This window comes from Misgurnus anguillicaudatus, chromosome 12 (assembly GCF_027580225.2).
Source record: "Misgurnus anguillicaudatus chromosome 12, ASM2758022v2, whole genome shotgun sequence".
In the NCBI taxonomy this organism is placed as follows: Eukaryota; Metazoa; Chordata; class Actinopteri; order Cypriniformes; family Cobitidae; genus Misgurnus; species Misgurnus anguillicaudatus.
In genome coordinates, this window is record NC_073348.2 from 9490872 (window position 1) to 9517811 (window position 26940).

Here is a 26940-nt window from a genome sequence, read left to right on the forward strand (position 1 = left end):
AAAGAAATCGCAGAAGCACCTTGTTTATGCAAAGACACAAACATAGAGAGATAAAGGAGAGAGAGAGAGAGAGAGAGAGAGAGAGAGAGAGAGAGAGAGAGTGTGTACCTTCAGGATCTATGTCGATTTCATCAAGACTTTTCCCTTTAAAATCAGCCAAGCGTCCTTTTTCAAGAGCCAGAAAAATTTTGCTCATTTTGGCCAACTGGAGAGTGCCCTCAGGTAACCTGTAAAACTGACGATGTACACGAATATCGTGGCCAAGAAAGTCAGCCAGCAGATCCAGTTCTGTGTTGCTCAGATTAAGAACTTCAGAGAGGGTACCAATCTGTTTCCTCAACTTTGTGGTAGTGAGAGTTTCAGGATTTTCAATATTGCATGCGCGTGCAAATTCACGAATACAGTCAGAGCCTCTGTAATAGGTCATTGCAAAAGGACGTGCAAAGAGGAAAGAGTTCTCATTCGGTACTCCACACCTATCCCGGTATTTAATCAGCAGGTTAATTGACTCTTGCATTGAAGGAGTGACAAGTACTGGAACCTTTCTTCCTCTTTTGCCTCTGATCTCTATTCGCTTGAAGTACTGACACAGTTTATTTTCCAACTCTGAGAGGGCCATGCTAATATCTGGATGGGCATCTGATTGGATGCTGGAGGTGTAGGCAGACAAAGGCATTTGTGAAACTTCCCCCTCTCGTCTTCGATTAAAAAGCATAACTTGAGTTAATGTAACCTTGGCCAACTTTGACCAGTGGTGAGACAAAGGCTGTGCTGACAAGAGTTTGTAGTAAATTTTCTCTTGCTCATCTAGATACAAATGGAGAAGTTTAACATCTTCCGTGAATGGGAGTAATGTTGGTTTGTTCCATTTGGCTTCCTCCAATGTTCGCCTGGCTGAAGCGGAAATGTACTCAGACCATCTGGATTGATACAACTGTTGGAAGCTGTTCGCAGCTTTTGCTGTTGCTTTGTCTCCAGAACTGATAGACTGACTTTCAATAAGCATTGCAATTTTGTTAAGACTTTGTCCGAGTTTTACTGCAATACTAGGGTTTTCATAGAGACCTGTCTCCTCATTATATCCAGCTGTTTCTTTAACTGCATCAACAGTATGCAGAAAGTTTTCGGGGTTGGTGAGCTCTTTAATAGATGTAAGGGGTGAAACCTTTCTTGCACATATAAGAAGTCTTCCAAGCTCTCTCATTTTTTGACGAATGTATTCATGCATTTTAATTCTTGAGCCACACTTGTTATAAAGATGTTTCCCCAGCTCTAAAATGGACCAGTCATTTCTAGCTGCCAGCGCCACTTCATCTTGGTTCATAGCATTTAACAGCTTCCAAACACCATGAGTTACGCCTGGTGGTGGAGGCTGTGCAAAGCCACAAAGAGCCTGCACACGAGTTCTTCCAGGTTTAGGCTTCACATCGGAACGCTTGAATTTGCAAATCTTCAAATGTCTCCACAAAGTCTTCTTTAAGAAGAGCCCTTGGCAGTATATACAGTGCATAAAACGTTCCCCATCCAGGTTTTTTTTCGGCAGTTTTCGTGGAATCATCTCTCCTTCTCCTGCATTAATAACAGTAGCATTGTGAGCAAAGTTACCTTTGTTACGTAAAAACTCGAGCTGCATTCGCCTTTCCCTGGAGCCCTTTTGATGACTTAGTGCCCTTGCTACTTCTAGCTCGTTGCTGTGCTTGCATTCCAGGTGTCTAGAAATTTTTGTAAAATCACTGCCACAAAACAAGCAGTGTTGCTTCTTGTTATACATTCTTGCTCCATCCCTCTTTTTAATAATAGCTGGAATAAGTACTGATCTTTTTCTGTCAGGAGGTGAGGATGCATCTTTGTTTTGTAAACTCCCTAGGTCACCACTACTCTGAGGATCACAGTGTTTGCCTTTCTTGTCAAATGAACTGCACTGGATTACAGTCTGGAACTTTCTTTTATGTTTTGGTGAACCACTTAGACTTATGCTACTTATGCTATCTGAAGTCTCTCCGGATGTGTCAGGAATGTACTCTTCCTCACTGACACTGACATCAGATAACTCATCTTCACTTGAAACAACATCTGACTGCTTGGTAATCTTTCTTCCTGCCTTAAAGACAATGACCATTCATTTCAGTTAGTCCTTATTCACAGGTTATTCTTTAAAGATAATGAAGACGTAATAAACTAAATGCTTACCCTGACACAAGGTCTATGATGTTTTTCGGTGATGTCTGTATTTTCATCTTCACTGCTTACACTGGAATTTTCAGAGTTAAAAAGATCATCCGAGTCATCATGAATTGCAGGCCTCATCTAAGAAAAACAATTTGGACACTCATGTCAGAATGTTAAGTGTTCAACAAATGCAGAAATAGGTATGCTTATACAACTGTATGTTTTTTTGTATAATGCAAATCTGTTTCTAAGCTATGCAGCTTTTTAGGTATAAGACCATTTTAAGTACAAGACAATTACTGAAAATAGCAAAAAAAAATCATCAATATCATACCTTTTTCTTAGACATCATAGCCTTTGAAGGGAAAACCTCATCTTCACTGTCCATGTAGTCAACCAAAGGCTGTATTAAGAAAACAAAAAATAAAAATAATAAAAGTCTTAAAAGTTTATTGCAAATTATTCTCAATATCTGATTTTCAAATTTAAGAAATAATTTTCTAAAATGTAACAAAACAACTTCAAATCAATTGACTTGAAGCTATTATTAAAGCTCCTTTTAATTGTGTATGCTCTTAATAACAACTAAATGTTGTGCTTTTTAACAAAAGTAATATTTAAAATTATAAAATATATATTCATAATATAATATAATATAATATTCATATAAAATGAATCAAAGTAACATTTTCCAAGTACATTTTCTCCCATGTCAGCTCATTGGCCCTCATTTATCAAACGAACGTTAAAACCACCGTACATCAGAGCCAAAATATTAGCTAATGACAACACTCAACATTTGATGTAAGAAAATATATAAATTGTTTCATCGGACACCGGTGCATTGTCACAGTTACGCGTCTGGGCAGAACTTAACTTCCGGTCTCTGTTTGTTTAATGGTTTTACTACAGTAACCATGGTGTAACTATGGTTTTTTAAAAACCATGGTTGTTAAAACCATGGTTATTTTGTGGTAACCATGTTTTTTTGTTTAACTGTAGTAAAACCATGGTTAATTTTGTAAGGGGTGAAGGGAGCTTGGCTGTTGATCCATAATTACCATTGTATGCATTACATTTTATAGCTTGTATAGTTTACATTTAACTAATTAATTTACATTTAACACAGTTAAATTAGCTCTGAATCAAATGTCCAGGCGTCCTAAAATTTCCTGCGTGCCGGGGGTGAGAAAAACAAACTTGCTGGTTTTAACCCTCTGCATGCCTAACAACCTACAAGGAAATGTCAAATCTGCGCGTATTACAAGTTAAGGTGCTAGAATGAGTCCATGCCACACGCATTCAGGTCCGAGCAAGAGTCCATGTGCATGCGAGAACAAATCCGTGCACATTACAGGCTCTCTCACGCGAAATGAAGCCCACAAACCCAATCATGCGAGGAAAAACACACAATGCGCATGTTAATGTGAAACTATGATGATGATAATAATAATAATAAAAAATGGCAACTATCGTCATGAAAGTTGACGATGCTATAGTGGCAGATACTATAGTCTATCGGCACAACACTACTGCGTATAGTAGCTATATTAATTTTAACGAAGAAATATTCTGCATTGATGCAGAAAAATATAAGTAAATGTCAATATGATACTGTATATGTGAATTTCATTACAGGTTTGCACATAACACTGTAGGTAGAATTGGTAAAGTAATTACGAATCATAAAATACGCTTATCTTTCTCTTTAGAAGGACTGTAAAACAAACTCCCGCTCACACAGGCAGCTGCATGTAAATCAAATGCAGTCTTATTTCTGAGCAGCAGTTAAATAGCTGTTTAAGGCTGTTGAAAGTTGTTTAAGCTTTAAAGCTCTAACTACTGTAATAAGTATTTACTACAGTAAAAAGTTACAGTAAAAAGCAATGTATTTTTTTCTGTAAGGAAAAACTGAGCAGTAATCTCATTTTACATTTGTTAAACTAAACGAAAACACTAGTTCTAACTTTTTCTCATAATTTTTTTAGATATGATATAAAACATTTTAATCATACATAACGCTAATTTAAAACTTGCTTACACAAGTTGAAACCTAAAACTAAATTCATAGCCACCGCTTACATTCATATTAATAAATGCCAAGTCTTGCGTAGAAACGATAATACGCTCAGTTTAATGATTTATGCTTGTAACCAGTAAGTTAAGAACAAGTTTAAGCTGTTTAATACCTCTGCTGTATGCTGTGAAGTAGCTATAGGTCTCTTAGTATGGTCCTGTGAAGCTCTTGTGCCATCATTAACACGGCAGGAAAACTGCAATTAAAAAAAATGAATAAAAATGACCCTAAAGTCTGTATATACAGTACAAATAGTTGACATGAGTTTCTAAAACACTACAATGACATTTTATGCAACCAATAACAGCAAATATATTTATTTATGCTTGTAACCAGTAAGTTAAGAACAAGTTTAAGCTGTTTAATACCTCTGCTGTATGCTGTGAAGTAGCTATAGGTCTCTCAGTATGGTCCTGTGAAGCTCTTGTGCCATCATTATCACGGCAGGAAAACTGGAATTTAAAAAAAAAGGAATAAAAATGACCCTAAAGTGTGTATATACAGTACAAATAGTTGACATGAGCTTTTTAAAACACTTCAATGACATGTTATGCAACCAATAACAGCAAATATATTTATTTATGCTTGTAACCAGTAAGTTAAGAACAAGTTTAAGCTGTTTAATACCTCTGCTGTATGCTGTGAAGTAGCTATAGGTCTCTTAGTATGGTCCTGTGAAGCTCTTGTGCCATCATTATCACGGCAGGAAAACTGGAATTTAAAAAAAAATGAATAAAAATGACCCTAAAGTGTGTATATACAGTACAAATAGTTGACATGAGCTTTTTAAAACACTACAATGACATTTTATGCAACCAATAACAGCAAATATATTTATTTATGCTTGTAACCAGTAAGTTAAGAACAAGTTTAAGCTGTTTAATACCTCTGCTGTATGCTGTGAAGTAGCTATAGGTCTCTTAGTATGGTCCTGTGAAGCTCTTGTGCCATCATTAACACGGCAGGAAAACTGCAATTAAAAAAAATGAATAAAAATGACCCTAAAGTGTGTATATACAGTACAAATAGTTGACATGAGCTTTTTAAAACACTACAATGACATTTTATGCAACCAATAACAGCAAATATATTTATTTATGCTTGTAACCACCCTTACGAAAGGAAAATATATTTACCAATATATTACTTGAAATATATTGTAATATATTGCAATATATTATTTTACTTTCCATTTTCCAATATATTATACATTGGCAATACACGGAATAATATATTGATGGTACATATATTCTATATATGTGTAATATATTGCAGTATATTGCAAAATATACAAATTATTGCCACTTTCAATATATTGTACATGGATATAATATATGTGTTTATATATTTAAAAATATATGCAATATTGTATTTCGATTTATATGCGAAAATGTATTAACAATATATGTAGAGATATAGTTTCACATATATGTTTACTATATGGTAGAATATATTTCAAATATATGTAAAATTATATGGAAATATACATGAAATATATGTAGATATGTGTTCGATATATTGTGGAATACATTTTAAATATATGTAAAATAAGATGGGAAATATATGTGCATATATGGGAATATGTATTAAAAATATATGTACAGATATAGTGTCACATGTATGTTTACTATATGTGACCCGTCACGGAAACCAGGGACACAAGTCGGCAGCACTAGTTTCGAGAAAATGAGAAACAAAGTTTTTTTTTCCAAAATTTGTGATTTTCGTTTTATTGCAGAATCTGTTAGTTGAGATCACGAAGAAGCCGCTCCATGTTTGAGATAGCAGTTTATGTATATTTAAAAGCGTACATTTTGCGGTTAAAATAGGCTTGTTTTCCGGAGATTCTAGCGTGCAGCGGGGGGCGTCATTGTCTGTGTGTATATTTACATACTGTATAAGCTTGTGTTTTCGCCTCCGCCCCCAAAGGGAACAGCGTGACTACAGAATAAGGATAGTTCGCCCAAAACTGAAAATAATGTCATTAATGACTTACCATTATGTCGTTCTAAACTCGGAAGACCTCCGTTCATCTTCGGAACACAGTTTAAGATGTTTTAACATTAGATTTAGTCCGAGAGCTTTCTGTCTCCTCCATTGAAAATCTATGTACGGTTTCCATGTCCAGAAAGGTAATAAAAACATTATCAGAGTAACCATGTGACATCAGTGGGTCAGTAAAATTGTGTTGATGCATCGAAAATACAGTTTGGTCCAAAAATAGCAAGAAGTACGACTTTATTCAGCATTGTCTTCTCTTCCGGCTCGAGCGTGAAGTCACGTGACTGTAGTGACGTGGCTGCTCTGTCCCTTAAGACATGTTTGCTGAGTTTTATTTATTTTTTTCAAACTTATAGCGTGCGTCTCCCCAGACTGTAAATGAAGCTCGGGCGCACAAAACAAAAGAAATATAAAAGAAGCTGGGGCAGAACAAATAACAGTCAACCGCATATACGTCAGCCGCGTCACTGACTTTATGAGGCGCCGCAGTCGGATGACGTCAAAGTCCCGTGAGAGCTCTTTAAGAAATCTTACGGAGTAGTTTAATTTCGACTCCCTCTCGCGGTACTCTGACGTCATCTGACTGCGGTGCCCCATAAAGTCAGTGATGCGGCTGACTGTTATTTGTCCAAACACACAGAAGTTACACAGAGATCGTTGTATTCTTTATATAATTGGCTACATGTTTTGTCTATCAATATTTTCCATGAAGTCATTGGCTGATGGAGGAACGAGCGAGCGATTGGTAACATCTCTTAAGGACTTCACGTTTTCGACGGTGCTGTTTTTGGATTATCTATTTTAACCCTCTGGGGTCCGACCATTTTGGGACACTGTTAGAGGTTCTGACATGCTCTTACATTTGGTCTTTTTTCAGTTGCTTTAAAACATAATAATGGCAAGTGTCTCATACCACTGTGTTCAGCACAAACTGGGCTAAAATATTATATGAGCTACATGTATGTACATGTTTGTATTTTTGAGAGAAAAAGGTTTATGCGTGGTTTTTAAAAAAGCAAAAATTTTAAGTCACTGATATAAGTCCACAAAACCCATACTAAACATGTTTTAACAAGACTTTCCTAAACAGAATCTAGTAGTCTAGAGTTTTTTCTTTAAAATGATGTGAAAATCATCCTGCCTACTTATTCTCATAAACCAATATATTGATTTAGAAATTGTAAGACACTTTTTGTTAAGAGGGGCCGTATGCGAGAAGGATTGATTGACAGCTAGCAAACAAAGGCTCGCATAATGAGCTGCATAATGAGCTGCATAATAATGAGGCAGTAGGGAACTACAGTAAAGAATGTGAGGACAAATGAACATGTTTGTTTGAGGTTTATTAAGAAGTTAACAATATAATCAAAATAGAAATGAAGGTCAGTAGGACCCTATTCAAAAACTTAACTTGTATAAGAAACTGATAAACAACAGAGCTGTAAACTTCATGTGGCTCATGTTACCATACAACTTTATGTCCAAAGAGTGTGAATATGTTTTTCCACTTCATAGTTTACTGATGAGAGGGATGCAGACCTGTAAGAGAGTTATGAACAGCTGTTAGCATAAATTGTTCACAGAAATACCCTTACATACATAACTGATGGGTAAATGATAGCACTTGTAACGGTGGTCGCCTAAACTCAATTTACTCAATATACTGTATAAAAAAAACTCGGCCTAGGCGGGTTTCGAACCCAGGTCTACCACGTGGCAGCCTAACGCACTACCGCTGCGCCACCATTTGGTCACGTGATTGGCGTCTTTCACACACCTAGGTAGACTGGCCAAGGTAAATTTATAATTTAAAAAAAAAGGTGAGTCTCCGTGTAAACAACGCGGAGCTCATAATAAAACGGTGTCGTGTGTAAAGCGCAATGTATGGAATGCGTTGCATGTAAACAATATCATATTACAGCAGATCCCCCCAGTGCAGCATTACTCAAAGTTGCCACGAAGGATACGAAAGTGTCTACTGTACAGCATGTAACAATGAAATCCGCCATTACGTGATCACGCGTACTCGTTTGTAAATAAGCATGTAAACATGGAATCATATTAACTTACAGCACACACTTAAAAGACACAGCAGTGCATCATTACTCAAAGTTGCCACGAAGGATACGAAAGTGAATAACTGTGTCTAACACTGTACAGCAAACAATGAAATCCGCCATTACATGATCACGCGTAAGTTACTCGTTTGTAAACAATGCGAACGTTTTTCAATCCGAAGCGTGCAGTCTGTTGAGGTTGCTTATGTAGGCTGAACTGCACAAGCCATAACATATTACATGATAGCAAATATAAATGAAGACAAATGACTTACAGTTTCTTCAGGAATATATCCGCCTCCATTGCGCCTTCCATTGTTCTTCTTCTTAGGTAACGTTAAAGATAAACGCTTCTCTTCCTCAATGTCCAGACATAAATGAAGATATTCCTCACGTGTGTGTATAAAGTTTATAATCCAAACATGCGGTAAAGTCTTTAAATCTGATCAAACTTTACGCTTTGCTGGTTTGAACAGCTCGTCTCTTCATTACCATGTCAACAGCGTGTGGGCGTGACCGCATTAGAGATAATGAGCTCAGTCAGCAAAAACGGTACTCTCTTTACTTCAATGCAGATTATATAAACAGGAAATATTTGTTTTTGATAATAATCAGCTTGTTTAAAAGTAGACATTTCAGGCTTTCTTTGGATATGTGTATTATGTTTGTGTGACGAGTATTCGCGGAGTTTCAACTAATTTTTGTAACGTGATTTGAGAGACAGCTGGCGGAGACAGAAATGTCTGAATGAGCACCCTGTTTATTTTCTTTATTTGACAAAAACACAAAGATCTGTTGTTATTGTGAATGTACACTACTTAAAGAGGACCCTTCAGAGTTTCAAATGATGTCAAACACGTAAGTGTTTGATTATTAATGATGGAGTATTTTAAGTTGATTCTGCTATGATAAGGAGAAAACACGTCAAAACGCGTCCCCGCGTTTTTGGACCCCTGGGGGTTAAATACAAACTTTGAAGGCGGGTTCATGTGTTTAACGGAACGTAAATACCGGAGTGTAATCTGATATAACCTTACATGTTACGATGTAAATAGTCCTCAGATTGTATATTATATTGTATTACCAGAAGTTCATGCGAAATAGACTATATATCTATATTTCACGGATTATAAGCATTTGTGGACAAAAATCATTGGATGATTCACACATCTGAAACAGACTGGATTTGACTTGTGATCCCAGCAAAGGTAACGTTAAAAGTCCTGTTTATCTTTGCATTTTGTCATTCGGACTTCTGTAATAAAATACTACATATGATGGTAGAACCTCTGTATCTCAAAACGGCTTTACAGGGGGTATGGCTTAGCTAAATGAGATGTAAATGAGCCCTATTGTCTCTCCAGCCAGGGAAAAGGGAAAGTGTTAACTTTTTTCTTTCTCAAATTTCTCAGCATTCTCTTTCTTGAATGTGTTACATTCAAATGGCCACAACTTCTCCAAATCTTATCAGATTTCCATGTGTTACACATCGTTGGAAAGCTTAGAATCTGCACTTTCAGAATCTATGAATAACTCAAAATGCCCCAGATCCGACTTGTGTCCTTACTTTCCGTGACTGGTCACATATGGTAGAATATATTTCAAATATATGTACAACTATATGGAAATATATATGTAGATATGTGTTCGATATCTTGAGGAATACATTTTACATATATGTAAAATTAGATGGAAAGTATGTGAAATATATGTGCATATATGGGAACATGTATTAACAATATATGTACAGATATAGTGTCACATGTATGTTTACTATATGGTAGAATATATTTCAAATATATGTACAACTATATGGAAATATATATGTAGATATGTGTTCGATATCTTGTGGAATACATTTTACATATATGTAAAATTAGATTGAAAATATGTGAAATATATGTGCATATATGGGAACATGTATTAACGATATATGTACAGATATAGTGTCACATGTATGTTTACTATATGGTAGAATATATTTCAAATATATGTACAACTATATGGAAATATATATGTAGATATGTGTTCGATATCTTGTGGAATACATTTTACATATATGTAAAATTAGATTGAAAATATGTGAAATATATGTGCATATATGGGAACATGTATTAACGATATATGTACAGATATAGTGTCACATGTATGTTTACTATATGGTAGAATATATTTCAAATATATGTACAACTATATGGAAATATATATGTAGATATGTGTTCGATATCTTGTGGAATACATTTTACATATATGGGAACATGTATTAACGATATATGTACAGATATAGTGTCACATGTATGTTTACTATATGGTAGAATATATTTCAAATATATGTACAACTATATGGAAATATATATGTAGATATGTGTTCGATATCTTGTGGAATACATTTTACATATATGTAAAATTAGATTGAAAATATGTGAAATATATGTGCATATATGGGAACATGTATTAACGATATATGTACAGATATAGTGTCACATGTATGTTTACTATATGGTAGAATATATTTCAAATATATGTACAACTATATGGAAATATATATGTAGATATGTGTTCGATATCTTGTGGAATACATTTTACATGTAAAATTAGATTGAAAATATGTGAAATATATGTGCATATATGGGAACATGTATTAACAATATATGTACAGATATAGTGTCACATGTATGTTTACTATATGGTAGAATATATTTCAAATATATGTACAACTATATGGAAATATATATGTAGATATGTGTTCGATATCTTGTGGAATACATTTTACATATATGTAAAATTAGATTGAAAATATGTGAAATATATGTGCATATATGGGAACATGTATTAACGATATATGTACAGATATAGTGTCACATGTATGTTTACTATATGGTAGAATATATTTCAAATATATGTACAACTATATGGAAATATATATGTAGATATGTGTTCGATATCTTGTGGAATACATTTTACATGTAAAATTAGATTGAAAATATGTGAAATATATGTGCATATATGGGAACATGTATTAACAATATATGTACAGATATAGTGTCACATGTATGTTTACTATATGGTAGAATATATTTCAAATATATGTACAACTATATGGAAATATATATGTAGATATGTGTTCGATATCTTGTGGAATACATTTTACATATATGTAAAATTAGATTGAAAATATGTGAAATATATGTGCATATATGGGAACATGTATTAACAATATATGTACAGATATAGTGTCACATGTATGTTTACTATATGGTAGAATATATTTCAAATATATGTACAACTATATGGAAATATATATGTAGATATGTGTTCGATATCTTGTGGAATACATTTTACATGTAAAATTAGATTGAAAATATGTGAAATATATGTGCATATATGGGAACATGTATTAACAATATATGTACAGATATAGTGTCACATGTATGTTTACTATATGGTAGAATATATTTCAAATATATGTACAACTATATGGAAATATATATGTAGATATGTGTTCGATATCTTGTGGAATACATTTTACATATATGTAAAATTAGATTGAAAATATGTGAAATATATGTGCATATATGGGAACATGTATTGACAATATATGTACAGATATAGTGTCACATGCATGTTCACTATATGGTAGAATATATTTCAAATATATGTACAACTATATGGAAATATATATGTAGATATGTGTTCGATATATTGTGGAATACATTTGACATATATTTAAAATTAGATGGAAATATATGTACATATTTATTGTAAATGTATGCACAATATGTGTACATATATGAGAACATGCACATACAATGTATGAATATATTTGGGATATATACAGTATATGTACATGAAACATCTAAAATATATAAATACTTAAATATGCAACCTGCAATATACAAACATTTACACCACATATTAACACAGACTGATGGGTACTCTATCAAAAGCCACCTTTATTTTCTTTTAATCAGGCACAGATACTAAACCCAATTTGAGGTACAGAGCTCTATAGGCCTATTAAAACCACAAGAGGTTTTGCATATGGTCAGTCAAAGGAAATGTGATTGGCTTTACATTACATTACATAAATGTGTTGCATTTCATTTACATAAATTACATTTTAAAAGAGTGCCATTAAACAAAAAATATACAAAATATAAATTAAAGCAACTTAAATTACCAATGTCCATTTCAAAATTTCAGCAGTGCCATTATACAATTTAAAGACATTATCAATAAAGACAATATCAATAAACAAAATGCACAGACAATAATGAACAAATAAATAATAAACAAACTTTCAAGAAGTTTTGGGAACTGTGAAAAAGCAAAAAAAAAAAATTGCAAAAAGAACAGTCCATTATCCTGGTTAGGAGTCCACCTTGGTTCTTCACTGATGTAAACCACTTACATACCCATGCTTTTGCTCTTTACCTGGTGTCTTAATGCCATTAGCTCGCAGATTCTACTGTTGATAGATTTTCTGACATCAGCTTCCTTGGCCTTATAGGAAACTGTTTTAAAACAGCATCTGTGGAGCAGAACAACAAGGATTACTCTCTCCCTCCTCCTGCTGCCCCTCTTGTTCACAAAAATCTCTCAGAGATGCAATAAAAACTGAAAACCACCAGCTCTGAAAACTATATACCTTTTAAAACTTGAAGTTTCCTTTGGAGCCTGCTGACATCAGCCTTCTTCTTCTTCTTCTTCTTGAGTTTTACTGGCAGTTGGCAAACAACTTTTAGGGGCATTACAGCCACCTACTGATTAGGAGTGTGGGTCAGGATCATATGTCAGGACCTATCTATCAGCCTCCTTGTTGCTAGTGCCTGTTACGCATACTGTCCTCTCTTCGCGCCTGAATCTCAGCTTCCTACTCGAGCATTTTATATATTAATCCTGATTAATCGCATCCAAAATAAAAGTTTGTGTTTACATAACATATGTGTGTGTAGTGTGTATAATTATTATTTATATATAAAAACACACGCAGTCATGTATATATTTAAGAAGAATTGGTTAAATTTATATATAAAATATATATGTTTCTATACAACAAAAATTATATACATTAATATATATAATATAAATGCAAATGTTTATTAAATATATACATGAATGAGTGTGTATTATATATACATAATATTTACAAACAGTACACACACATATGTTATGTAAACACAAACTTTTATTTTGGATGCGATTAATCGCGATTAATCTTTTGACAGCCCTAATATATATATATATATATATATATATATATATATATATATATATATATATATATATGGTCTATGCATATTGCAATATATCAAAGCATATAAAGACAATCTATTACATGTAAAAAATATAGTGCCCTTTTTGTTCTTGAATGCAATATATTTTGTCTCATATATACATGTATGGTTTATGCATATATTGCAATATATCAAAGCATATAAAGACAAACTATAACATGTAAAAAATATAGTGCCCTTTTTGTTCTTGAATGCAATATATTTTGTCTCATATATACATGTATGGTTTATGCATATATTGCAATATATCAAAGCATATAAAGACAAACTATAACATGTAAAAAATATAGTGCCCTTTTTGTTCTTGAATGCAATATATTTTGTCTCATATATACATGTATGGTCTATGCATATATAGCAATATATTAAAGCATATAAAGACAAACTATTACATGTAAAAAATATAGTGCCCTTTTTGTTCTTGATTGCAATATATTTTGTATCATATATACATGTATGTTTCATGCATATATTTCAATATATTAGAAAATATAAAAATCCCATATATGGGAATATGTTGCCTAATATATTACATGATATTTTCCAATATACTGCAATATATTTTTGTTTCGTAAGGGCAGTAAGTTAAGAACAAGTTTAAGCTGTTTAATACCTCTGCTGTATGCTGTGAAGTAGCTATAGGTCTCTTAGTATGGTCCTGTGAAGCTCTTGTGCCATCATTATCACGGCAGGAAAACTGGAATTAAAAAAAATAAATAAAAATGACCCTAAAGTCTGTATATACAGTACAAATAGTTGACATGAGTTTCTAAAACACTACAATGACATTTTATGCAACCAATAACAGCAAATATATTTATTTATGCTTGTAACCAGTAAGTTAAGAACAAGTTTAAGCTGTTTAATACCTCTGCTGTATGCTGTGAAGTAGCTATAGGTCTCTTAGTATGGTCCTGTGAAGCTCTTGTGCCATCATTATCACGGCAGGAAAACTGGAATAAAAAAAAAATGAATAAAAATGACCCTAAAGTGTGTATATTAGGGATGTCCCGATCAGGTTTTTTTTGCCCTCGAGTCCGAGACCGAGTCATTTGATTTTGAGTATCTGCCGATACCGAGTCCCGATCCGATACTTCTATAATACATAAAAAAAGAATAAATAAGAGCAAAAAAACAGAACCAGGATGTTCCTTATGTCATGCCGCACGCATTGCTGTTTCTGTGTGGAGTCAAAAGAGTCTAACTCTGTGCCAGCGCATAACTACAGATGTGTTAAAAAATAATGAGAATATATATAGTATATGTAGGGGTTAAATTGGGATTTGTTTTGTGGGGATGCTCTGTTGGGAGGGAGGGTTTGAGGGGTAACATGTTTAATCCTGATGACAGCAAAGCCACTGGTGTGTTTCAATGACATTTTGGACCTCTGATAGGATTTTATAAGTTTCAGTTTTAAAGCTGTGCCACATGTTGACCCAAACTTTAAAACCTGAACTTTAAATTATGCAAATCTATGAGTCTGACACCCTATATGCATTTGTTGCACATGTCATTATGCACTATTGATCAAACTTTGAAGGAAGTTATAAGAATCAACCTCCTTGACTAATTCTAGGCATAAGATAGACTACCCAAAAAGACTCAATTAACAAGAAAAACAACATACTGATTCAGCAATATATATCTTATAAATTATAAATTAGAGCTTCCCTAAGCTGGTCAGCAGTTAGTTATAAAATACCTATAGTTAGGTCGTAATTAATATGTATAATCAAAATACATTATTTTATTAAACTATACAATCAGTTGTATCCAGTTATCTAGTTAACATATTGTAATGAGATGAGTGACATGGCTAGACATACTTTAATACTTTGTTTCTAGACTTCTATTAAGTTTTCTCGACGTGGGCACCATTCTTACCTCTCTCTCTATCTCTCATCTCTACAGTATCCTGCGCGAATGCGCGTTCTTGAGGTTCTGAGAGAGACGCGGAGCGGCGTCTGAGCACATGGTGACAAAAACGATCAACACGTCGTTTAAATGAGCGGTAAAAACCCGGTTTTGTCGTGGGTTCCTTGCACGCACGAGTGTGAAGCCTATGAATGAATTTGAAAGCACGTCAATAGGCTTGTTCGACTTCATGCGGCGCCGCAACAATCGACAGCCGGGTGACGTCAAACTACCGCGAGAGTGATCCGCAAAATCATACGGAGGAGTTTGCTTTTAAATCGCTCTCGCGGAACTTAGACGTCATCCGGCTGCCGGTTGTTGCGGCGATGCATGAAGTCGAACAAGCCTATTCTCTTCTCATCAGTTCACACGCACCAGCGCAGCGCGTACACTGGTGCGGAGCAGAGCGAGACCTTAATGGATTTTAAACCCTGCATATGTATCCGAGTCCTGATCGGGAGGTAACGTCCGATTCCGATCGAGTCTGAAACCACATGATTGGGGCCGATTTCCGATCATGTGATCGGATCGGGACATCCCTAGTGTATATACAGTACAAATAGTTGACATGAGTTTCTAAAACACTACAATGACATTTTATGCAAATATATTTATTTATGCTTGTAACCAGTAAGTTAAGAACAAGTTTAAGCTGTTTAATACCTCTGCTGTATGCTGTGAAGTAGCTATAGGTCTCTTAGTATGGTCCTGTGAAGCTCTTGTGCCATCATTATCACGGCAGGAAAACTGGAATTTAAAAAAAAGGAATAAAAATGACCCTAAAGTGTGTATATACAGTACAAATAGTTGACATGAGTTTCTAAAACACTACAATGACATTTTATGCAACCAATAACAGCAAATATATTTATTTATGCTTGTAACCAGTAAGTTAAGAACAAGTTTAAGCTGTTTAATACCTCTGCTGTATGCTGTGAAGTAGCTATAGGTCTCTTAGTATGGTCCTGTGAAGCTCTTGTGCCATCATTATCACGGCAGGAAAACTGGAATTTAAAAAAAAGGAATAAAAATGACCCTAAAGTGTGTATATACAGTACAAATAGTTGACATGAGCTTTTTAAAACACTACAATGACATTTTATGCAACCAATAACAGCAAATATATTTATTTATGCTTGTAACCAGTAAGTTAAGAACAAGTTTAAGCTGTTTAATACCTCTGCTGTATGCTGTGAAGTAGCTATAGGTCTCTTAGTATGGTCCTGTGAAGCTCTTGTGCCATCATTATCACGGCAGGAAAACTGGAATTTAAAAAAAAGGAATAAAAATGACCCTAAAGTGTGTATATACAGTACAAATAGTTGACATGAGCTTTTTAAAACACTACAATGACATTTTATGCAACCAATAACAGCAAATATATTTATTTATGCTTGTAACCAGTAAGTTAAGAACAAGTTTAAGCTGTTTAATACCTCTGCTGTATGCTGTGAAGTAGCTATAGGTCTCTTAGTATGGTCCTGTGAAGCTCTTGTGCCATCATTATCACGGCAGGAAAACTGGAATTTAAAAAAAAGGAATAAAAATGACCCTAAAGTGTGTATATACAGTACAAATAGTTGACATGAGCTTTTTAAAACACTACAATGACATTTTATGCAACCAATAACAGCAAATATATTTATTTATGCTTGTAACCAGTAAGTTAAGAACAAGTTTAAGCTGTTTAATACCTCTGCTGTATGCTGTGAAAGCTGTGAAGTAGCTATAGGTCTCTTAGTATGGTCCTGTGAAGCTCTTGTGCCATCATTATCACGGCAGGAAAACTGGAATTTAAAAAAAAGGAATAAAAATGACCCTAAAGTGTGTATATACAGTACAAATAGTTGACATGAGCTTTTTAAAACACTACAATGACATTTTATGCAACCAATAACAGCAAATATATTTATTTATGCTTGTAACCAGTAAGTTAAGAACAAGTTTAAGCTGTTTAATACCTCTGCTGTATGCTGTTAAGTAGCTATAGGTCTCTTAGTATGGTCCTGTGAAGCTCTTGTGCCATCATTATCACGGCAGGAAAACTGGAATTTAAAAAAATGAATAAAAATGACCCTAAAGTGTGTATATACAGTACAAATAGTTGACATGAGCTTTTTAAAACACTACAATGACATTTTATGCAACCAATAACAGCAAATATATTTATTTATGCTTGTAACCAGTAAGTTAAGAACAAGTTTAAGCTGTTTAATACCTCTGCTGTATGCTGTGAAGTAGCTATAGGTCTCTTAGTATGGTCCTGTGAAGCTCTTGTGCCATCATTATCACGGCAGGAAAACTGGAATTTAAAAAAAAGGAATAAAAATGACCCTAAAGTGTGTATATACAGTACAAATAGTTGACATGAGTTTCTAAAACACTACAATGACATTTTATGCAACCAATAACAGCAAATATATTTATTTATGCTTGTAACCAGTAAGTTAAGAACAAGTTTAAGCTGTTTAATACCTCTGCTGTATGCTGTGAAGTAGCTATAGGTCTCTCAGTATGGTCCTGTGAAGCTCTTGTGCCATCATTATCACGGCAGGAAAACTGGAATTTAAAAAAAAGGAATAAAAATGACCCTAAAGTGTGTATATACAGTACAAAAAGTTGACATGAGTTTCTAAAACACTACAATGACATTTTATGCAACCAATAACAGCAAATATATTTATTTATGCTTGTAACCAGTAAGTTAAGAACAAGTTTAAGCTGTTTAATACCTCTGCTGTATGCTGTGAAGTAGCTATAGGTCTCTCAGTATGGTCCTGTGAAGCTCTTGTGCCATCATTATCACGGCAGGAAAACTGGAATTTAAAAAAAAAAAGGAATAAAAATGACCCTAAAGTGTGTATACACAGTACAAATAGTTGACATAAGTTTCTAAAACACTACAATGACATTTTATGCAACCAATAACAGCAAATATATTTATTTATGCTTGTAACCAGTAAGTTAAGAACAAGTTTAAGCTGTTTAATACCTCTGCTGTATGCTGTGAAGTAGCTATAGGTCTCTCAGTATGGTCCTGTGAAGCTCTTGTGCCATCATTATCACGGCAGGAAAACTGGAATTTAAAAAAAAGGAATAAAAATGACCCTAAAGTGTGTATATACAGTACAAATAGTTGACATGAGTTTCTAAAACACTACAATGACATTTTATGCAACCAATAACAGCAAATATATTTATTTATGCTTGTAACCAGTAAGTTAAGAACAAGTTTAAGCTGTTTAATACCTCTGCTGTATGCTGTGAAGTAGCTATAGGTCTCTCAGTATGGTCCTGTGAAGCTCTTGTGCCATCATTATCACGGCAGGAAAACTGGAATTTAAAAAAAAAGGAATAAAAATGACCCTAAAGTGTGTATATACAGTACAAATAGTTGACATGAGCTTTTTAAAACACTTCAATGACATGTTATGCAAATATATGTATTTATGCTTGTAACCAGTAAGTAAAGAACAAATTTAAGATTGTTAAAAATGTGTTAAAAGGGAGTTTGGGAACTTACAGCAAAGCACAAATGACAACAAGTTCAATCGAGACAGCGCAAGATAGCATAAAGGTAAAGGTAATCTTTTACATTATAGCGATGACGCTGGTAGTGACGATTCTCTTAAAAAAAATCAGTGATCTTATGTGTTTTCACTTCACGATTTGGTATCAGCTCAGGTAGCTTGGAACTCCGACCGAGGTGGTACTAAAAAAAAAAGTATCTAGTACACAAGACAAAAAGACAAAAAGAGTCAAACCTTTCTCCAAGGCCAGTCACTTGGTCCATAATCATAGGTTATTTCCTCTCCAGGAATAATATCTCTCGCTGCAAAAAGGCACAAATGGGGGTTTCCTTGGACAACAATCTTTTTTACTGTACAGTTTGGGTGCAAGTGGTCGTCATTCACTAGCCTTCCAAAGGTGGTGTTCTCCTCGGTTGCATCAATGCTTCAAATTAAGAAAAAAAAGTACATGACATTAATTATGTTTGTCACAAACACTAACATTTCAACATGTATATTTGAAGCCTACCACCACTTCTTGTTTTCCCAAATGAAGTCAAACATAAAGACAGGACTTTGAGTGACCTCTCTTCTCTGTTCTGCTTCCTTAAAGTCAATCAATTCGCCTCGGTATTCCACGACAAAATCTCCTTTATTAAAAGGGGACAAGGCAAACACTCCACGACCTGACAAAAAGTAAAGATTAAACAGTTGTCATTGTAATCTATTGTAATAATTACAGTAATGTTTAGCCCACGATAAACAATTTATAATTCTGCTGTGTATCTAGATTACTTTAATTGCCTCATGACTTTCAGACAAGAGAAACTCACATGTAACAATGTTCATGCTATATAAGTGTACACTAAAGTCTAGAAATTGACATTAAAACATTGTTGCATTATACTGACTTTAATCAGCTTGCTGACATGTTGATCTTAAACTTCTGTGAGGAAATTAATGTCTGCGTTGATGACGTTCAGTTCAGACTTGCAAATTAAAGATAATTTTCTTCACTTTGGTTTGGGTGTCTAATATTAGGCTGTATGATGGTCTTGTAATAATAATTAAGTAAAAGCCTATTTTCATTTTTAGACAATGGTAGTGCATTTGTATGAGCATTTAAATATTTGTAAATCAAAAATACACCTGATGACAGTTAGAATTTGAAGTATTGAGTATATTTACTGTTATAACAATTATAAATATAGCTAAATCCACAGAGTAACACAAGCTTGTAATGTATCTTTGTATTGGTAACTTTTTGTTCCTTGTAATATATACAAATCTATATTGTTTCATAAAATATCATACTGTAGCACTATATTCATGTTTTTTAAAAAGGTACATTTGTTTACAACATTAGACGTTAGTGATTAACCAACAGGTTATTATCCAAAACTGAAACAATGCAATCATCACTGACAATTTTAATAATCCAAGTTATTAAAGAGTTTTTGTCCTGTGAAAATTTGGGAAATTATGTATTCACTGTGTTTTGATGGCTGAAAGAGGGGGGTTACACAGGCATCCTGGTACATAACACACTTCTGTCTCTCTATTAACAAGCTGAATCACTGAAGGAAAATTATAAAAAAGGACAGCAACAGAAACATAACTACATTTTGCTATTTAAGTGCAACTGATTTGAGTTAATTCTATGTTTATGGAACCTGCCTGCATACATACTGTACAAGCGTGCATGGGTCAATACTGTATGTTTATTTCAGACAGATTATGACTTGGTCTTAGTCATGGTTATATTTTAATTGTATTAAAATCACCTATACTGTATCATTATACATTGGTTGGTATTGTAAAACGAATGTACATTTGAGGTGAACTGTTTTATGAGTTAAACTACGGTTAGTAATAAAACCACGATTTATTTTCTGTATCATACACTCCCAAAAACTTGTAAAAATTATCTTCAAACTCACCTTTATAATTACTGATGAACTTGGTTTCCAGAGCATAAGTTTTGTCCACGGCGTTTAACACGTGCTCCTCCGCATTTTTAATAGGGTTTATCCTCCTCCGTCTCATTTTGGCCTTGACCCGCTACGCCGTGACGAAATTGAAAAATAAATAGTACTATTGTTCAACTTTAACTTAAATATCGACGCGAAATAAAAGTTTATTAATGGTGTTTTTCTCCGCACTCAGCAATGCTTTCTTACATATCAACGCGGAGCTAAAAACTTTTTTCCACATTTTCATTTACAAAACAGCTTCAATTACATCACATCGAGACCACATGTCATTACATTGCGTGATCACTGGATTTTAAGAATAACTCGTTTATGATTTACTATAAACAAATTAATTAACTTACCTGCAAAACCAACCGCATGTGCTGCTGCTGCAAAAGAGTGTATCTATGCGTGTGACGTCATAGGTGTGCTTACAGGTGCAGTTCTGAGACTGAGCTGCAGGGGCGCTGAAGAGCACCGCTTGAACACACACTCACACACTTAAGTCAGGTATTTGCTCATGGTGGGGCTTCAAAAAAAAACTGCACGAGGCATATCAGCAGCGCCCCTAGAGCCTATTAAAAGCAAAACATTGTGGGGACCGAGGATTTGGTCCCCACTTTGTTTTCGGTCCCCACTTTGTGAGTGTGTTTACAGGTTGAGGACCCCACCATGTAATATAAACAAACACACACACACACACACACACACACACACACACACACACATCTCTTCAAAGTAAATCAAAGTAATTTATAATGGACCTAAAACAATTCTTGTTGGTATTTTGTCTGTTTTATTTTTTTAAAGGGACACCATGAAACTTTTGGCCACTAGGGGGTGCTAGACACGTATTTTTCACTTCTAGCGCCGCTAGAGCCCACAAGCGCCGCAGCACTGTCGCAAAGGAAAGGAACTGGCCAACCTTAAAACTAAACTAAAAACTAAACATTTAAAATGCTAAACGATCACCATTTTGAGACAACAGGGAGAAACGCAGTCATGTTACAACTTTCTGATGAGGAACTCGTCGTGGCAGAAGCCATTTCTCAATCTGAAGGTTGCAGCCTCCGGATGTCGTATTTCTAATACGTCATCAAGACTGTCTTATTTCACAATATTAACAATTACAAAGTTGACTATTATACTTAGTTAATCGTAAATTGTTGCAGTATGCTTATGACTTGCGAATGTAATGCTCAGTTTACCTTAATAACCCAGGCTTGATGACGTGTGCAGCCTGCATATTTGACCTCCGGAGGCTGCAGCCTTCCAATTCAGAAACGACCAGACGTATTTCCTTGCCTTTTTCCAAACAAATATTGTTGCATCCTCTCTCTCTCCCTCGCCACCAGGATTTTCCGCAATGGCGCTCGTTATTCCTCTTTTTTGTGTGAAAATCGCTCCAAATCCAAGTAAACCGATGCGTTTAGGTCTGCCGCTTTGTAATACGTCACGCGAGTGACAGCGGAACGCAGCAAATGAGGAAGAGAGAAGAGAGAAACGCTCTGATCTGATTGGTGAATGAGTAGGGTTTGGTTTTACACTGTGAGCAAGTTTGAGTGCTATAGCATCCTGGATTGTAATGTAAATATCATAGACACAGTAAAAAGAAAGGTAAATACGTGAACACAGCATCTGAATACAGGGAACTATATGCAATATAATAGCCGTAATTTATAAAGAACATCGCATTTATGTATGAATCAACAGTTTATATAAAAAATTGCCTTAAAGGGGAATCGAACCCGGGTCGCCCGTGTCATAGGTCCGTGACACTAAAGACTGTGCCACAGAGTCACATAACAGAAACCGCTCTCTACACTCCTTAAGTAGCCTCCAGCAAAATTCACGTTAAAAACAAATTGTGTGGAGGAAGTGACGTATGCCGTAAAGCAGTCGAATTTTGTAGTTTTTTTGTGCTCTGGTTACTACCACAAACCCTAAGTTTTAAAATACGAGTAAAAGTGATACAGACCCCGTCAGGCTATGGTAGACATGTCATTTAACCTATTTAAAGTCGATGTACTATCACAAGGGTCTTGAAAATGTATTATGAAGGTTGAAAAATTACATGGTGTCACTTTAACAAAGACCTTTGAGAGTTTTTATGCTGCTAGTTTTTAATACTTTTCCCTCACCACAACTTTTACACATATATTAACTCAGCAAATTGACAAGTGTTTCAAACAACTACAGCCCTAATGTAAATCTGGCTATTATTTTACCACCATGTAGAAATGTGATAATGTAATCATATTTACCTTTAAAAGATGACAATTTCGAGATAAGTTCTCAATTTCTTCGCGTCCTGCTTTTAACACAAATATACAAAATTAACGTTTGACATAATTTGTCCCTATTACTTCAATCCTATAAACTTGAGCAACTTTTGTTTAAAACGTATAAAAAAAAAATTAATTGCACTACAAGTGCATTATTGACCACACCTTTTAGTTAGCACTCCTTGGTACTGTTCTAGACATCCCGTAGCAAATGCAGCATCGCCATATCGGTGTTTGAGTCCTGATTGGTCGATCCCTCACGTGATCCTGCTTAATTGCGCCAACATCCCATAATAGTTGCTGCATGCAGAGCTCTTTATCAAAACCTGAGCAAGCCTATTAGTTTCCCAACTGTATAATAACATCAGTAATAAAGTAATTTAGTAAATAAGGCTATAACTATTGTTTTGCATTCATTTAGGGATGTATTATTATCAGTGTTGGGTAAGTTACTCAAAAAAAGTAATCCACTACAAATTATTAATTACTACTTTAAAATTGTAATTTGATTACATTACTGATTACTACATGCAAAAAGTAATCTAATTACTAATTACTTTACTTTTAAGTTACTTTGACAACATCAAATGTAAAAAACTACAAAGTGAAACTGTCAGAAACAAGGACGGATAAACTCAAACGCAGTGTTAATGTGAAAATGTTTCTTGTAACATTTGAAAACAGTAATGATTACAGTGCATATTTGAATGCTTAAAGCTATTTTTGGTGTGATTTTGCCCCCTCCTAAAATTACTGGTCATATAGTGATACAGAAATATTTGTAGCTTTTATAATAAGTTACAGATGTTTAACATTAAACATTCTACATTCATTAACATCTATCTATCTATCTATCTATCTATCTATCTATCTATCTATCTATCTATCTATCTATCTATCTATCTATCTATCTATCTATCTATCGTAGCAGTGTTTAAAATTATGTTCTTGGATGTTTATTACAACTCTGTTCTGTAAGGGTTAACGCTGAGTTTCTGTTCTCTTTGCCATGAATTCCCTGAAATGTGATTGGTTAGTGCAAAGAGGGGCGGGGTTTTTTTGTTTTTATTTTGGGCTGTGATGTTGTGCACGCTCTGGCGCGGGCACGCAACTGGATGCGTGAGCACCGGCCTACGGGTGCTCTGTTAAAATAAAGCCAGGAGTTTTGTCAAACAAGTGCATTTCTCTTGAATGCTACACTATCTACGTTCATTCGCGGTCGCGGAGACAGAAACTAGAGTTTTAACACGGCGTCGCATTCGCGAGGGCTTTTTGGTCAAGTTAAAGAATGTTAATATTCATGTTAGTTCATTTAATATAACAATTAAAAGTTGTTTTGGTAATTGTTTAAATAAACATATGATTACTTAACGCAGTGCATGCATTGAGCTCATGATAAAATAACATAGTTAAATAATGTTAACAAATTAAACCTTATTGTACATTAGTGATTTAAAAACACCAGATGTCATCGCGCAAAGCACACTCTGAAATGCCAAGGTTTTGGACATGTATTGTCTGTATTCCACTTGAAGGATGAACCACCGCTCACATAGCATCCATTTGCTTGCGTCTCCGACGAGTGAGTAAAGCATATGCTGCGCGCATGCTCGTTAACAGACGTTGCCGTGGAATGGCAAAACGTCATTTTAAAATATATTTTAATAAATTTTTCAACGCTTAATTTGTAACGCTAGTAACGTAATTTTGTTGTCATTGGTAACTGTAATCAAATTACATACATTTAAAATGTAAAGCGTTACGTTACTGCGTTATCAGGAAAAGTAATTAGAGTACAGTAATGCGTTACACAGTAACAACTCTGATTATTATAGACCTTTTGCGAGTTGACATCACAGTTACGTCACGCGCGCAACGTGGTGGCAGAAAAACAGTGGAAATGAATGAGACACGAGTGAAACGAACAATATAACTCACTAGAAAATGTCTTGTTGTGCTCTTGAGTGTCAGAATAGGAATGCCAAAAGAGATGACCTACATTGTGTCTCTTATAGCGTTTTCATCACGTTCATTAATTGGTAATTAATTATAAATTATAATGCTGAAACTAAACAATATTATAATATTGGGCTTGTTTTGGACTTGTGTTTGAAGCTGCAGTTGCAAACAAGCCCAGTATTATTTAGTTTCAGCATTATTATTTATTAGTATGAAAATACCGCGAGAGCATTGTGGTGGGTAGGTCCTCTGTAATAACTGTGTAAAATGGTAACACTTTATTTTACATTCCTGTTGCCATGCATTTACTATGGACGTACAAGTGAATGAACCCAGTAGAAGAAGAAATGGGGGGGGGGTAGAATTCAGGCAGATGAGTAAAATAGCAGTGCCCAGTTAATACCCCCCTTCCAAAAATAAAGCTTCTTTGTCAAAGTATAAAATGTTGCATTGGACATACAGTATTGGTTATGTAGGTGTATATCAAACTTATTTGAATACATATTTGGGTATACAGAAAGAAGAAATGGGGGGGGGTAGAATTCAGGCAGATGAGTAAAATAGCAGTGCCCAGTTAATACCCCCCTTCCAAAAATAAAGCTTCTTTGTCAAAGTATAAAATGTTGCATTGGACATACAGTATTGGTTATGTAGGTGTATATCAAACTCATTTGAATACATATTTGGGTATACAGAAAGAAGAAATGGGGGGGGGGGGGGTAGAATTCAGGCAGATGAGTAAAATAGCAGTGCCCAGTTAATACCCCCCTAAAAAATAAAGCTTTCTTTGTTATAGTATAAAATGTTGCATTGGACATACAGTATTGGTATGTAGGTGTATATCAAACTCATTTGAATACATATTTGGGTATACAGAAAGAAGAAATGGGGGGGGGGGTAGAATTCAGGCAGATGAGTAAAATAGCAGTGCCCAGTTAATACCCCCCTTCCAAAAATAAAGCTTCTTTGTTATAGTATAAAATTTTGCATTGGACATACAGTATTGGTTATGTAGGTGTATATCAAACTCATTTGAATACATATTTGGGTATACAGAAAGAAGAAATGGGGGGGTAGAATTCAGGCAGATGAGTAAAATAGCAGTGCCCAGTTAATACCCCCCTAAAAAATAAAGCTTTCTTTGTTATAGTATAAAATGTTGCATTGGACATACAGTATTGGTATGTAGGTGTATATCAAACTCATTTGAATACATATTTGGGTAGACAGAAAGAAGAAATGGGGGGGGTAGAATTCAGGCAGATGAGTAAAATAGCAGTGCCCAGTTAATACCCCCCTAAAAAAATAAAGCTTTCTTTGTTATAGTATAAAATGTTGCATTGGACATACAATATTGGTTATGTAGGTGTATATCAAACTCATTTGAATACATATTTGGGTATACAGAAAGAAGAAATGGGGGGGGGGGTAGAATTCAGGCAGATGAGTAAAATAGCAGTGCCCAGTTAATACCCCCCTTCCAAAAATAAAGCTTCTTTGTCAAAGTATAAAATGTTGCATTGGACATACAGTATTGGTTATGTAGGTGTCACGGTAGGAAAATCCATTGTTTTCCTCCGTGTCATGTTTGTGTGTGTGTGTTGTTCACTTACCCCTGTCATGTGCTCGTTAGAGCAATTCCATTCACCTGTGTGTTGATTGTCTCGCTCCAGCTGTTCATCATTACATCATCTCCATA

General features: G+C 34.7%; 1 protein-coding gene and 1 long non-coding RNA gene across 2 annotated transcripts in view; both read right to left on the reverse strand.

The window, feature by feature from the left end:
* Positions 1-21717, reverse strand: part of LOC129414488 (uncharacterized) — a 29259-nt gene extending 7542 nt beyond the window's left edge. The window contains exons 1-9 of the mRNA XM_073873683.1: positions 21360-21717; positions 20965-21085; positions 19554-19710; positions 19280-19469; positions 18765-18848; positions 17210-17302; positions 2504-2572; positions 2191-2307; positions 109-2101 (exon numbers count right to left, since the gene is read on the reverse strand). Coding sequence (XP_073729784.1) covers positions 109-2101; positions 2191-2307; positions 2504-2572; positions 17210-17302; positions 18765-18848; positions 19280-19469; positions 19554-19710; positions 20965-21085; positions 21360-21377 — 2842 coding nt within the window. The 5' untranslated portion in view covers positions 21378-21717. The remainder of the gene's footprint in view (positions 1-108; positions 2102-2190; positions 2308-2503; positions 2573-17209; positions 17303-18764; positions 18849-19279; positions 19470-19553; positions 19711-20964; positions 21086-21359) is intronic.
* Positions 7574-9276, reverse strand: LOC141369002 (uncharacterized). The gene is made up of 2 exons (XR_012372452.1): positions 8580-9276; positions 7574-7786 (listed from the first exon to the last, which is right to left on the reverse strand). It is a non-coding gene; the product is annotated as an uncharacterized lncRNA (long non-coding RNA).
* Positions 21718-26940: the final 5223 nt, after the last annotated feature.